This window comes from Stomoxys calcitrans, chromosome 1, assembly GCF_963082655.1.
Source record: "Stomoxys calcitrans chromosome 1, idStoCalc2.1, whole genome shotgun sequence".
NCBI lineage: Eukaryota > Metazoa > Arthropoda > Insecta > Diptera > Muscidae > Stomoxys > Stomoxys calcitrans.
Window position 1 is genome coordinate 12701012 of NC_081552.1, and position 15033 is coordinate 12716044.

The 15033-nt window shown below is 32.7% G+C and overlaps 1 protein-coding gene across 2 annotated transcripts in view; it reads left to right on the forward strand.

The window, feature by feature from the left end:
• The window catches only part of LOC106087871 (mediator of RNA polymerase II transcription subunit 1), a 21060-nt gene continuing 6027 nt past the window's right edge, over window positions 1-15033 (forward strand). Inside the window, exons 1-4 of one of the 2 annotated variants that reach the window (XM_059363777.1) lie at window positions 1-376; window positions 442-1634; window positions 1710-1842; window positions 1903-3740. In XM_059363777.1, coding sequence (XP_059219760.1) covers window positions 331-376; window positions 442-1634; window positions 1710-1842; window positions 1903-3740 — 3210 coding nt within the window. In that variant the 5' untranslated portion in view covers window positions 1-330. The remainder of the gene's footprint in view (window positions 377-441; window positions 1635-1709; window positions 1843-1902; window positions 3741-15033) is intronic. The other variant, XM_059363778.1, reaches the window with a different exon arrangement.

The window sequence follows — 15033 nt, forward strand, 5'->3', positions numbered from 1 at the left end:
GTTAAGGTGCGTCTTCGCAAATTCCTCATATTTCTCAATTTGCGTCCTACCACGAAGTAATTTTTTGCAATCAAAGTCACGAAAAAGCAGCTCTAAAAATGGTGCAAACATAAAGAAGGAAATATGCCAAAGTAGATAGGATATTTTTGAAAATCTATACATACAAGGGCAAAAATATTTGGTATTTAAGGTGCACTGCAAATTCCCTGGCAGACGGACACCAGCGAAAGTGAAGTATAAGCAAGAAGGCCAATCAAGTTGGCCAAGCTGGGAATAAGAATACTCTGCAAAAAAAGTTGGAATACATATGCAAAATAAATTCCAAACAACATGGCAACATTAAATATCAAGCCTGTCGTGACGACGGTGGGAGGAGGTAATTTTTTTTTCAGTAGATGTTGCATGTGTTGGGAATTTTAACCCATGCCCTTTTGTTTTCAGCCAATGCCAATTTATTGTCTAATTTACCATCAACCGCAGAAAAGAATAAACAATGGCAAAGAGAACTTCTTATGGAGCGTATACGCTCGCATTCGTCACAGCACAAAACATTTCAGGAGCTCTCCAAAGGTATGCGTATGGGAATGTTAGAGAAACGTTATCCGCTGGATGCTGTGGAAAAATCCAATCTGCAAAAATGTTTGGATAACATGCAACACTGCATTAAGGTCACCTCTCGCCAGGGTCTGGTCGAAAGATTGGAAAGTCTTTCGCGTCAGCTGAGTTTGAAATTTTCCGATGATACAAAGGCTTTGTTCATATCAACTGATATGTTTTATCTGGAGATACTTTTGGACTCTAATGGCTCGTTGACGGATGTTAAGGTACATCATGAGTCGAAGGTGGAGCAACAATCTTGTAGTGAGTTGGTAGACTGCTTAAATCGAGGAGATTTTGCTGATTTCACTGCGCAGCTGGAGGGTTTCTCTTCGATATATCAACTGAACGCGGAATCAAAAGTTAAAATCAAAGCATACGATGCAATGCAGGCTATGGAGACGGATTTGTACAATATATTCCAAATGCAAAACTTCTCTAAAGATGCGGCTCAAGTTTTGCAAGATTCAGCGGTGGGAATTGTGATGCAACGTCGTGGTGGCCATCCCATGAGACTTGTATACTTTGTATCTCCGTATGATTTGATATCCTTGGAAACCAAGACCTTGCAACCTATAAATTTGGATACGTTTAGTAATAAGAAAATCGGTTTTAGTGTTACGGTGAACTTGGAAGCCTCCTCAGCCAACAAATTACAAATACTACCCACAGTAACGTTTTCAAAGGATCCTCAAAGTGGCATGGATATGCCGGTATTTGCTCCTTTGACGCAAATGAATTCCATGCTCTTGCCTGCAACTTTTGTTCTAAGACTAAATAAATCCTTGCCGGTATGCTACAATACAATGCGCGCAATGGGATTGTGCCCGGCAGCCATGGGTGGTGATAATACTGCCTCCATGAGCTCGTCCTCAACATTGGAGTCCCAAAATAAGCCACCGGTTATAGCGAATATCATGAGTTTGGTGATACAGACGGCATCGGAACAACAGACCAAGACTTCCCAAAAGGGATTGTTTGTGTGTCTGCCAGATCAAACGCATTGCTATTTCTTTACGGAAAACAAGCTGATGAAGGTTGATAATTTTTTTTTTTTCAAAATTTTAAACATTTAGTTAATATTGATTGTTTCCCCGTTCTTTACTCTGCAGTCAACTTTGATACACTCTGTGCCGTTTACTGAACCCTCACAAGTTCATAAAATCTTGGAATTCTTGAAAAAGATGGCTTTGTTCTACTCCTTGCTGGCAAGTTGTGTGCGGCCACAATCCAAAATGGGAATTGGTAAGTGATCATGATTTATATTTTCATTTGAAGGAATTTTTTATTGAATTGAATATTTAGACGTGGATTCCACTACTGTACTGGAAGTTAATGCAATATCCTTTCAACAAATCTCCGTGGCCCTGCAACATCCTTATGAGGAGTCCATGGCCACTGTTGAGTTTGATTTACGGAGTGGAGTGCCTCAATGCACCATCTATAGCATTAGCAAGAACTATGACATACTCTCCATCAAGTTGACCAGTATCGTACAAAAATGCCTCTCTATACCTGTAACTATTAGGGCCTTACTCAAGTTTTGGGATCAAGAACGCATAAAAATGTTTCAACGTAATCTGGGTGCAACAACTGCGGCTCTAGGTGGTTCAGGCGGCGGTCCCAGCGCCACAAGTGGAGGTGGCAATCCACATAGTTCATATGGAAATTTTAGTATGACCGGTGGTTCCAACGATCCTGGAGGTGGAATGGGCCGAATGCCAGGTATGGGTGGCGGCGGTAGTGGTGGTTTGCCTGGAGGTGTTCCCATCAAAATGGAAACCAATTCTGTGGGCCAACAGAGATTATCGTCGCAAATGCCGGCGGTGGGATCTGCAGGGTTTCTTAAGTTCAAAAGTGCTGCTGGTGATATTAAGCAGGAGGATTTTCATGAGAGCCCAAAGAGTCAAACAACAACTTCAATTCTAGCAGCCGATACTATGACTGCATCGAACCTAATGCAATCTAATTTAGAAGTGAACTCTTTGGGCCATCAACAACAACAACAACAACAAAAACAACTAGAACAACAGATTGCTGATCATGATATTGCCGATAAATACAAAAATATTTGGAAAGACAAAACCACCAATCTAAAAAATTCTGTAAGTATTACACCCATCAATGCGGAAAGCTCAAACTCAACGCCACTGGATGTCAAACGTACTGGTGGCATAGAGATTATCCCCCTTACAGGACAATCAAATAATCCCTCTGTAAATGCTGCATCCAATGCAACGAGTCCCATAAATAATAATGGATCCACTACCATTACCATAACACCCATAAATGCTGGTTCTTCGTCCTTGGCCACGTCTTCCTCAAGCTTGGTTAATAAAGAGAAAAAGTTGGCATCATCATCTGCAAATAGTTTGGGACCATCAGTAGGCACAATACCATCTTCCTCATCCTCCTCCTCGTCGTCGTCCTCATCGAGCAAGCGTTCTCTAGATTCGTCGGAGGGCCAAAAAGATAAAAAGCGTAAAAAGAGAAGAGATGATTCGCCTATGGGGCCTCCAGAAAAGATTTTCTCAAGACAAAATTCACCGGCAGGTTCCAGTGAGGCAGCTGTAACAACAGTGGCTCGCAAATTTTCTTCACCCTCCTCATCACCCAAAGGATCCTCCGGTGGTCTACTGGCAACTTCGGTGGCGGGTTCCTCCCTTTCAGCGCGGCCTAGTCCCAAGCACTCACCTGTTTACAGCAGCCCCAAACACAACACTGCCTCGAATAGCCCCAAATCACCGTTTGGCACCCATTCTTCTCCCAAGCATGGCTCTTCGGGTAAGCCTAGCATGTCTACCCTCAAAAGCGCCACAGCTGCCAGTCCAAAGGAAAAATCATCCAGCTCGTCTTCTTCCATGACCTCAGCTTCTGTACTAAGTACAGCAGCCTTGGTAAGGTCATTGACATCATCATCTGGCTCATCCTCCTCCACTTCTTCACCATCCACATCTTCGGTCAATGCCAAGGCGGCAGCAGCAGCAGCTGTCAAATCCAGCATGGGTGTCACCACAATGCAGCAAATGAAATCTGTGCCGGGTCTAAGTCTTATGACGGCGGCTGCGCCCTCTAACTTTGCCGGTGGCTCCAACAGTGCTTTGGATTTGAATGCTGGCATGCGTAAAGGTGTTGCCGCTGCGGTAAGTCAACTCATTACAGTTTTATAACGACCGACCCCTCATCCCGTCCACAACAACTTCCTGTTTGACTTGCATAACGCTCCCGCATTTTACTGTATCTCCCTCAATTCCTATTCTACACTTAGTATGTTCGTTTATTTTTAAGTTGACGCCTTCCCCGTTTTGTAACCATGATAATAATTATAAGTGCTTACATACATACATATTTAAAATGTAAATTGAGTTACACAAATTGATTTGAAACACAAAAATATATGCAAAACATACCTGAGACGTATGGAATGCACTCTAAAAGCTTTTACTTGTAGTTTAATTAACACCAAACTCGTCCTTAGTGTACTGACTTTTAACATTGTATTAATAATAGCTTTAGCATCCCTTCTTCCTTTGTTCCTATATTTGTAGTAGTTTGATTGAATAATGTATTGTTTTATTGCTCACTGCATTTTATTAATTTCAGAAAGTTTTCTTAACGTTGCTTTCACAGTCTTAATATAGTGTTAGCGCATGCATTATTGTTTTTAAATTATACAAAAGTTTTAATACAAAATTCTAATTTTGGTACTATGGTTGATTACGCATGACCACATATCTACACATGCATGTACATACACACAGGAGAATTATTTTAGCAGAAGTTAAGGGTGTGCTTGGAGGGATTTTTAACACAAACAAACTTTCTTCAAATTTTCTTAGGTTAAACTAAATTTGGTTAAAATTTAACATTTCAAAATACGACTTTTATAGGTTGTTATAGAAGTGTGTTGTACACTTTTATAGGTTAATTGGTCCCAGCAAATTTTATTCGTATAGAAAATTTTGTCAACATTTTATTTCTATAGAACATTTTGTTAACATTTTATTTCTGTTGTTTTTCAAGAAACAACAAATATACGAAAATAGGTCGAATAGTTAAATAAATCCAATTTGAACAAAATTTTATTTCTATAGAAAATTTTTTAAAATTTTATTTACTGATTTTTCGAACATCTTCCAGCTCGAGATTATATTCAGTGCTTTCTATTTAAAGAATAGCATAGCAAAGAACTTTTTAAAATTGAGCAAGTGTGCGTTCTTACTAAAACACTTTGACGGCCTAGTGTATCATGATTTTTGTTGCACCATATAACTTCATCAGCACCTTTGTCAAATTGATTATGGTGCCCTACATACCCAAAGACTATTAAGTACGGTGTAGAGCACGCTTTTGTTTTGAAACAGGGCTTCATAAGTCCTCCAACTCTCCTTAGCGCAGCAAGAGAGAAGAAAGCCCTACTTTCTGCTATTACGATGCAAACTAATCACTAATGCTAAGAACAAAAAACACATCAACATTGCTGTGCGCTTGAATATTCTTTGAATGTCACCATGGTACAATTAAAAAATTGTCAATTTACATACGATTCATTAGTTGTATGTTATTTTCGTATGACATAACCTAAAAATTTTGGCAAAAGTGGACATTTTATGCGTAAAAATTGTTAAAGTTGTGAGAAAGCTGAATAAATCATAAATTTTTGAAAACAATTTAATTTGGGGTTGCTTTTATTCGACTGACAATAAAAAAAGGCTGATTTCTTTATGTTTTTGTCAGAAGGAATAAAGCACGCTCTAATCGAAAAAAAATTACATATGCTATTTTGAAAAGTGATTTTCATATGTTACTTTTGTTTGTATCACACGACAAGTACAACTCTACATTTTGCTAAACAACTACATGCCGTGTAATAGAGCCTTAAGAGGTAGCGGCATTATCACAACAACAAAAATCTATCTCCAACGAAACTACATTGAGTGGCAAATGCCGTAAATGAAAATATCAATGTGGTTTTAGAAATAAAGTTGGGTTCACAACTTATCTTCGATTTCGATTCGGACTGCACTTGGCGCAGTTGTTAGAAGTCATAACGGAACATCACATGCAAAATTTCAGCCAAATCGGACAAAAATTGTGGCTTGTAAGGACTCAAGAAATTAAATCGGAAGATCGGTTTATATGGGAGCTATATCAGGTTATAGACCGATTCGGACCGTACTTGGCACAGTTGTTGGAAGTAATAACAGAATACTATACGCAAAATTTCAGGCTTATAGGGGCTCAAGAAGTCAAATCGGGAGATCGGTTTATATGGGAGCTATGTCAGCTTATAGACCGATTTAGGCCGTAATTGGCACAGTTATTGCAAGTCATAACAGAACACTGTATGCTAAATTTTGGCTAGCTTTTCGCTTTTGACCGCTATTGTGATTTCGACAGACAGACGGACGGACATGGCTAAATCGACTCAGAGCCAAAACGATCAATATATTATACTTTATGGGGTCTTAGTCAAATATTTCGAGTTGTTACAAACGGAATGATTAAATTTTTATACCCCTATCCTATGGTGGTGGGTATAAAAATTGTACTCAGCTGCTCGCATGATCTCACCTTAGAAGTGCATCCTAGAATGTCACTGTCAAAGGTGCTGATGCAGTTATATGGCGTAACAGAAATCATAATACACTAGCCAGTCAAAATGTTTTGGGTAACAAATGCTATTCTTTAAATAGAAAGCATTGAGCATCAGGAAAAGATTATAAAGATGAAAATAAAAGAGTGCAACAAGACAAAATTTTATTTCTATAAAAAATTTTGTCAAAATTTTATTTCTATAGAAAATTTTGTCAAAATTTTATTTCTATAGAAAATTTTGTCAAAATTTTATTTCTATAGAAAATTTTGTCAAAATTTTATTTCTATAGAAAATTTTGTCAAAATTTTATTTCTATAGAAAATTTTGTCAAAATTTTATTTCTATAGAAAATTTTGTCAAAATTTTATTTCTATAGAAAAATTTGTCAAAATTTTATTTCTATAGAAAATTTTGTCAAAATTTTATTTCTATAGAAAATTTTGTCAAAATTTTATTTCTATAGAAAATTTTGTCAAAATTTTATTTCTATAGAAAATTTTGTCAAAATTTTATTTCTATAGAAAATTTTGTCAAAATTTTATTTCTATAGAAAATTTTGTCAAAATTTTATTTCTATAGAAAATTTTGTCAAAATTTTATTTCTATAGAAAATTTTGTCAAAATTTTATTTCTATAGAAAATTTTGTCAAAATTTTATTTCTATAGAAAATTTTGTCAAAATTTTATTTCTATAGAAAATTTTGTCAAAATTTTATTTCTATAGAAAATTTTGTCAAAATTTTATTTCTATAGAAAATTTTGTCAAAATTTTATTTCTATAGAAAATTTTGTCAAAATTTTATTTCTATAGAAGATTTTGTCAAAATTTTATTTCTATAGAAAATTTTGTCAAAATTTTATTTCTATAGAAAATTTTGTCAAAATTTTATTTCTATAGAAAATTTTGTCAAAATTTTATTTCTATAGAAAATTTTGTCAAAATTTTATTTCTATAGAAAATTTTGTCAAAATTTTATTTCTATAGAAAATTTTGTCAAAATTTTATTTCTATAGAAAATTTTGTCAAAATTTTATTTCTATAGAAAATTTTGTCAAAATTTTATTTCTATAGAAAATTTTGTCAAAATTTTATTTCTATAGAAAATTTTGTCAAAATTTTATTTCTATAGAAAATTTTGTCAAAATTTTATTTCTATAGAAAATTTTGTCAAAATTTTATTTCTATAGAAAATTTTGTCAAAATTTTATTTCTATAGAAAATTTTGTCAAAATTTTATTTCTATAGAAAATTTTGTCAAAATTTTATTTCTATAGAAAATTTTGTCAAAATTTTATTTCTATAGAAAATTTTGTCAAAATTTTATTTCTATAGAAAATTTTGTCAAAATTTTATTTCTATAGAAAATTTTGTCAAAATTTTATTTCTATAGAAAATTTTGTCAAAATTTTATTTCTATAGAAAATTTTGTCAAAATTTTATTTCTATAGAAAATTTTGTCAAAATTTTATTTCTATAGAAAATTTTGTCAAAATTTTATTTCTATAGAAAATTTTGTCAAAATTTTATTTCTATAGAAAATTTTGTCAAAATTTTATTTCTATAGAAAATTTTGTCAAAATTTTATTTCTATAGAAAATTTTGTCAAAATTTTATTTCTATAGAAAATTTTGTCAAAATTTTATTTCTATAGAAAATTTTGTCAAAATTTTATTTCTATAGAAAATTTTGTCAAAATTTTATTTCTATAGAAAATTTTGTCAAAATTTTATTTCTATAGAAAATTTTGTCAAAATTTTATTTCTATAGAAAATTTTGTCAAAATTTTATTTCTATAGAAAATTTTGTCAAAATTTTATTTCTATAAAAAATTTTGTCAAAATTTTATTTCTATAGAAAATTTTGTCAAAATTTTATTTCTATAGAAAATTTTGTCAAAATTTTATTTCTATAGAAAATTTTGTCAAAATTTTATTTCTATAGAAAATTTTGTCAAAATTTTATTTCTATAGAAAATTTTGTCAAAATTTTATTTCTATAGAAAATTTTGTCAAAATTTTATTTCTATAGAAAATTTTGTCAAAATTTTATTTCTATAGAAAATTTTGTCAAAATTTTATTTCTATAGAAAATTTTGTCAAAATTTTATTTCTATAGAAAATTTTGTCAAAATTTTATTTCTATAGAAAATTTTGTCAAAATTTTATTTCTATAGAAAATTTTGTCAAAATTTTATTTCTATAGAAAATTTTGTCAAAATTTTATTTCTATAGAAAATTTTGTCAAAATTTTATTTCTATAGAAAATTTTGTCAAAATTTTATTTCTATAGAAAATTTTGTCAAAATTTTATTTCTATAGAAAATTTTGTCAAAATTTTATTTCTATAGAAAATTTTGTCAAAATTTTATTTCTATAGAAAATTTTGTCAAAATTTTATTTCTATAGAAAATTTTGTCAAAATTTTATTTCTATAGAAAATTTTGTCAAAATTTTATTTCTATAGAAAATTTTGTCAAAATTTTATTTCTATAGAAAATTTTGTCAAAATTTTATTTCTATAGAAAATTTTGTCAAAATTTTATTTCTATAGAAAATTTTGTCAAAATTTTATTTCTATAGAAAATTTTGTCAAAATTTTATTTCTATAGAAAATTTTGTCAAAATTTTATTTCTATAGAAAATTTTGTCAAAATTTTATTTCTATAGAAAATTTTGTCAAAATTTTATTTCTATAGAAAATTTTGTCAAAATTTTATTTCTATAGAAAATAACCAATTGCCATCAGTCCCATGACAGCAGGTTGTACGTACCGGTTGAACCCGATGGAATCCTTCATCGGCAAGGGATACCGCCTCAATGTACAACACTTTGTTACAACAATAACAACAACGATTTACACTACACAGATAGAAGCTCAAAGTAGGGATCTCAAGTTGGGACGGAAAGTCAACTATTAGACTTTTTCAAAATGGCAAAAGTCGATTTTTATACCCACCACAGTCCGCCTGTCTGTTGAAATCACGCTACAGTCTTTTAAAAGATATTGAGCTAAAACTTTGCACAGATTCTTTTTTTGTCCATAGGCAGATTAAGTTGGAAGATGCGCTATATCGGACTATATCTTGATATAGCTGGCATATAGACCGATCCGTCGATTTAAGGTCTTGGGCCCATAAAAGGCGCATTTCTTGTCCGAAGTCGCCGAAATTTGGGACAGTAAGTTGTGGTAGAGCCTTCCTTCTTCAATTAGACCCAGATCGGTCCAGATTTGAATATAGCTGGCATATAGACCGATCTCTCGATTTATAGTCTTGGGCCCATAAAAGGTGCATTTATAATGCGATTTCGCTGAAAGTTGACACAGTGCCTTATGTTAGGCTTTTCGACATCCGCGTCGTTTATAGGTTGGTTGATATAATTATCATTTCTTTGTATTTTATTATATTGTGTATAAAAAAATAAAAAAAATTATAATCAAATAAGTCAACTTTGATTATAATTTTTTTTATTGTTTTATTTTAAATTCTTCCATTATTTCGATTACCGCCGGTAATCTTCATCAGGGAATAGATAACAAAAAAGATTATAGTAACATAAAAACAGAATTTAACAAAAGCACAGAAACAAAATATGAATTTGATTAAAATTTAACATTTGAAACAGAAATTACATTTTAAAACAAGTGAACTTATTTCTTACACCACACAAGAATGACTGAAGCTTATTGTCTATTGCTTATATTTTTGTATTAAGTTTCTATATATTGGTGCACAGTGGTCTGTATCCGTTTTGCAGTTCATACGTTCGGCAGTTGGGGTGTTAATTATGTGCAGCGTTTCTAATGTGTATCTTCTTTTGTAGTTTGGTTCTTGGGCTAATATCTTGACGTTCGTGAAATTTGGTTCATGTCCTCGAGTTGCACAGTGGGCTGTGAGTGCAGTCTTCTGTTCTAAAGGCATTTTGGTTGGTTTCTGTAGTGCTAATATATGCCATTGGGCATATATTGGACTTGTCCCCATCGCAGCTTATCTTGTATACCACTTTCGATTTTTCCTCTTTCCTTATCCTGGTTTTAGTCTTGCTAAATAGGTTGTTGACGGTATTGCCGCTTTTTAGTGCCAGTTGGTATGAGTCTTTCTTGTAAATGTTGGAATTACCAAATCTCTCCGAAAAGCCTGAAATATATGTTGTCCTTTTATAAATTCTTGGTGTAAGTTCCTTCGTATCCTTGTCCTTTTTATTCTTTACGTGTTTTATTTAGATCTGTTACCATTTTTCTTGGGAAATCATTTGGCTCTAGTATGTTTCGAATTCTCTTCTCATTTTCGATGTGGAAGGATTTGTTGCTTATTTTGAAAACCCTATCGATAAAATTTGTGGCAGTGTTAGTTAGTGAGTCTTCCCGATGCTGTTTCTTTTTGGTACCAATCGAGTTTCAATCTGTTGCCTTTCCTATGGACTATTGTGTCAAGGTAGGATAGCACGCCATTTGTTTCGCTTTCCATTGTTAATTGGATCTGTTTATTAAATGAATTCAATATTCGGAGTGTGTTTTCTACTTTATTCTTGTCGATTATGCAAAATATGCCATCTACATATTTGGTCAAAAATCGCGGTTTGCTCGTCAGTTTATCAATACAATTGTCTAGTAGTTCCTCCATGATTATGTCTGTTACAATCGGCGATAATGGAGACCCCATTGGCATGCCCTTTTTCTGTTCATAAAACCTGTCGTCATACATAAAGTATCTGGAATCCTTTTTACATAAGTTTACCATCTCTATAAGTAAATCCATTGGAATTTTTGTATATTCTTGAATAATTGTCCATTTCTCCTTTATTGTCGATATTGCCAGATTGACAGGAACACTGGGGAACAAGGATACAACGTCGAACGAGACTAGTAATTCCGTGTCTTTAATCTCTTGGTCGTTAATTCTCGTTTTGAATTCTATTCCGTCCTTTGTGTTGTATATTGACTCCTTCGTAACATTCTGTAATATGTTACGAAGTAGTAGCAGTGTGTGGTACACTGAGGCGCCAGCCCTTGCAACCGGTACATACAACCGGCTGCCATGGGATTGCACCAATATGAAGAAACTTAATACAAAAATGTAAGCAATAGACAATAAGCTTCAGTCATTCTTGTGTGGTGTAAGAAATAAGTTCACTTGTTCTAAAATGTAATTTCTGTCTCAAACGTTTAATTTTAATCAAATTCATATTTTGTTTCTGTGCTTTTGTTAAATTCTGCTTTATGTTACTATAATCTTTTTAGTTATTCATTCCCTGATGAAGATTACCGGTGGTAATCGAAATATTAGAAGAATTTAAAATAAAACAATTAAAAAAAAAAACACAATTTTAATGGCAGTTCTACAACACCTGATATTCTTGAGAATGATATAAATTGGGTTTTGGGCAGGGTTGTTAACTGGGCTTCTGCCAATGCTTTAAGGATTAATCCCTCTAAATCCAAGGCTCTAATGTTTGGAAACTTTACTACCACATCTCTTAACATTTTTGTTGGAAATTCGGAGATTGAGTTTGTCGACCGACATAGATGTTTGGGTGTTATTGTTGACACTGAGTTATCTTTTAGGTACCATATTGATGCCTTGTCAGGGAAGGTTTGGTCTTGCCTTCGTAAAATGTATTCTTCTAGGTGAGAAAGCTTCTGGCTTATTCTCTGTTAATGTCTCAGATACTTTACGGTTTGGAGGTTTTTTCAGGTACTATTCAGGCTAACTTTACAAAATTGAGGCGAATTGTAAATTCCGTTGTGCGGTTTGTCTACAATGTCCGAAGACGAGATCGTATATCTTGCTTCGTAAAACGTTTTCTTAATTGCTCATTTAAAAGGTTTGTTGAGTGTAGGAATTTACTACTTTTTCATAACGCTTTTGCTAATATTAGACCTGTTCCTCTAAGGAGGATTTTTGTATTCTCTCGGTCTACTAGAAACCCGCAATTATTTATTACTAGAATTAGAAGAAACATATATGCGAGATCATATGCTGTTAGAGTAGCAAGATGCTGGAACCGACTGCCTCATGAATTACGCATCTTTTCCCATTCCAACAACGTTTTCCGTTTAAAACTTCTTGATTTTTATAACTCTTTTGCTGATGGTTAATTTTTTTCTCCTTGTTCTATTCTTACATCGGATTTTCAAAGCTGCACTATTTTTAAAAATAGCTGCGCTATTTTAAATTCTTGTGCACTTTGTTGGACCACTTTCTTTTATCGCTCTCTTCCATTTGGATTTCTTTTATATTCTTTATTTTTAATGGCTGGGGAGCCAAATATTAGGTAAATATAATAAAGCACCTCATTATGTTAAGAAATGAATTTAATTATCTGTTATACTCAGGTTACTGAAATGTTTGTATGTAATTATTTTATGGGCCTTATTGGCTTTATATTACATATTTGGTTAATAAATGAAATGAAAAAACATCGACATCTGTTTTTAATAATTGTACATGACCTCAAGCCGAACTATCCACGAAATTATTTCTTTGTATTTTCATAGACGGGAGGAATTAAGGAAAGTTAATGCATTGTTGACGCATTTTTGTGTCAAACAAGCCCGCTATCTTAAAGCCAATATGGCTTTATTTATTTTTTCCCTTTTTGTATTTGAAATGGTGTATGTATCCTAGCCGACTTTCCACTGGTATTTTTCTGAATGTTTAAACCCAAGTAGAACATCACAATTCATTGCACATATGAGTAAGGAACTTTTATTCTCTATCACTTCCTCTATAAAATCCGAAATCAAATATCTCAAATTTTCAACATTTTGTAGTTGTTGTCACCATTAAACATGAAACCCGACCGCCTTCACCAAATCGGAGTCTATCTATTCTAAATTCCATCTACACTGCTCTAAATTCGGTGCTTCTTTGTGAAATGTACTTTTATATGGGAGTTACTATATAATATTGTTCGATTCGTCCATGGATGATTGATACTTTTGACATGCCGAGAAAATGTCGCTTGCAAAAATTTTAGACAAATTGAAACAACAATGTGAGTTTCACTGCAAAAATACCGAAAATTGGGTGTACGTTAGGGACCTATACCTAAAATTGGACCATATAGATATGGACCATATTAAGGCTTGAGGTATTTAATCTGGAGAGCGATCTATTTGGTAGCTATATAAAAATATGGACTGGGATGAGAATATTATAACAAATATTAGCAAAATCGGACATTGATACGCCTTTTAATTTAATTTGCTCATTTATTAGTCAAGTCGTTAGACCATATATAACTAAAACACTACAAAATAAACAATTCATAAAAGTTTTCTTAAAAATAAATCAGGAATTAAATATTAATCAAAAATAGTCAATCTCATAAATAGAACTAATATTACCAATAATAATTTATAGTACATATAATAAAAGTTAACATCAAAAATTTTTCTTGAAAAATAAATCTGGAATTAAATACTACTATAAAAAAAAGAGAAATTAATCTCATATATTAAACAAACATTACCAATAATAATTAATAATAAAAACAATAAGAAGTTAACATTACTTTAACATTTAAAAATTTTATAAAAAAATTCATGAAAAAACGCCTGAATTTACATAAAATAAAATACAATAATATTTTAACAGTTTAACTCGTTCAACAAGAACTAGTTTAAAAGACGAACACAGTTATATAATAGACTATCCTTATGTTTATAAATGCCAAGGAAAAATTTATAAGATGTATCAAATTATTACGCCGGACTTAAGAACTTGTATAGCTCAGTACGAAATGTTTATAGGGTAAAGTTGAAATATCTAAGGCTCAGAGGCGAAGAACTAAAAAGCCGAGTTACCATGAGTTATTCTTAGCTGCGGGTTTCTCACAGATCTGGAAAAAGTGAAAAGCTCAACTTAAAATTTTCGGGGTATTGATTTTTGTAGATTTTGTAAAAAATCAGCAAAGCACGAATACTTAGAAATCAATCCCATGGCAGCTGGTTGTACGTACCGGATTGACCCGATGGAGTTCTTCATTGGCTAGGGCTGCCGCCTCACTGCTACAACAACAACAACAACTTAGAAAATCATTAAAGGAGCAATCCAAAAAATCTAGAACAAACGGGGTAATATGTTGGCGATCACCAACATGAAACACAAATCATTCTGCTCTGTTAAACACGAGACACAGCTTTCTTATAACTGACCCCACAGTACCACTATAAATCTCAGCACAATATAAGACTGAGCGTGTAACAACGGCATTTACTATAATTACATTTTTTGAAGGGTGAGTTGGTGGGGTTGAATGTGAAGCCTGTATCTTTAACTTTTAAATAAGCAAAATAAAATAAATTTTAGCTCATGAGTAACCACAGAACTAAAATATTATTGTAATAATGCTTGTGTCGAGTTCTTTTCCCGGCATCTCTTCTTAAGAAAAACAGGATATAAGAAAAGATTTGCTCTGCTATATATATATGGTCCGGTTTCGACCACAATAAAAGTATATGATGGAGACCTGTGTAAAATTTCAGCCAATTTGAATAAGAATTGCGCCCTATGGGGCTCAAGAAGTAAAATAGAGAGATCGATTTATATTGGAGCTGTGTCGGGCTATAGACCGATTCAGATCATAATAAACACGTATGTTGATGGTCATAAGAGAATACGTCATACAAAATTTCAGGCAAATCGGATAATAATTGCGACCTCTACAGGCTCAAGAAGTCAAGATCCCAGATCGGTTTATATGACAGCTATATCAGGTTGTGAACCGATTTGAACCTTATTTGACACAGTAGTTGAAAGTAAGAATAAAATACGTCATGCAAAATTTCAGCCAAATCGGATAGGAATTGTGTCCTCTAGAAGCTCAAGAAGTCA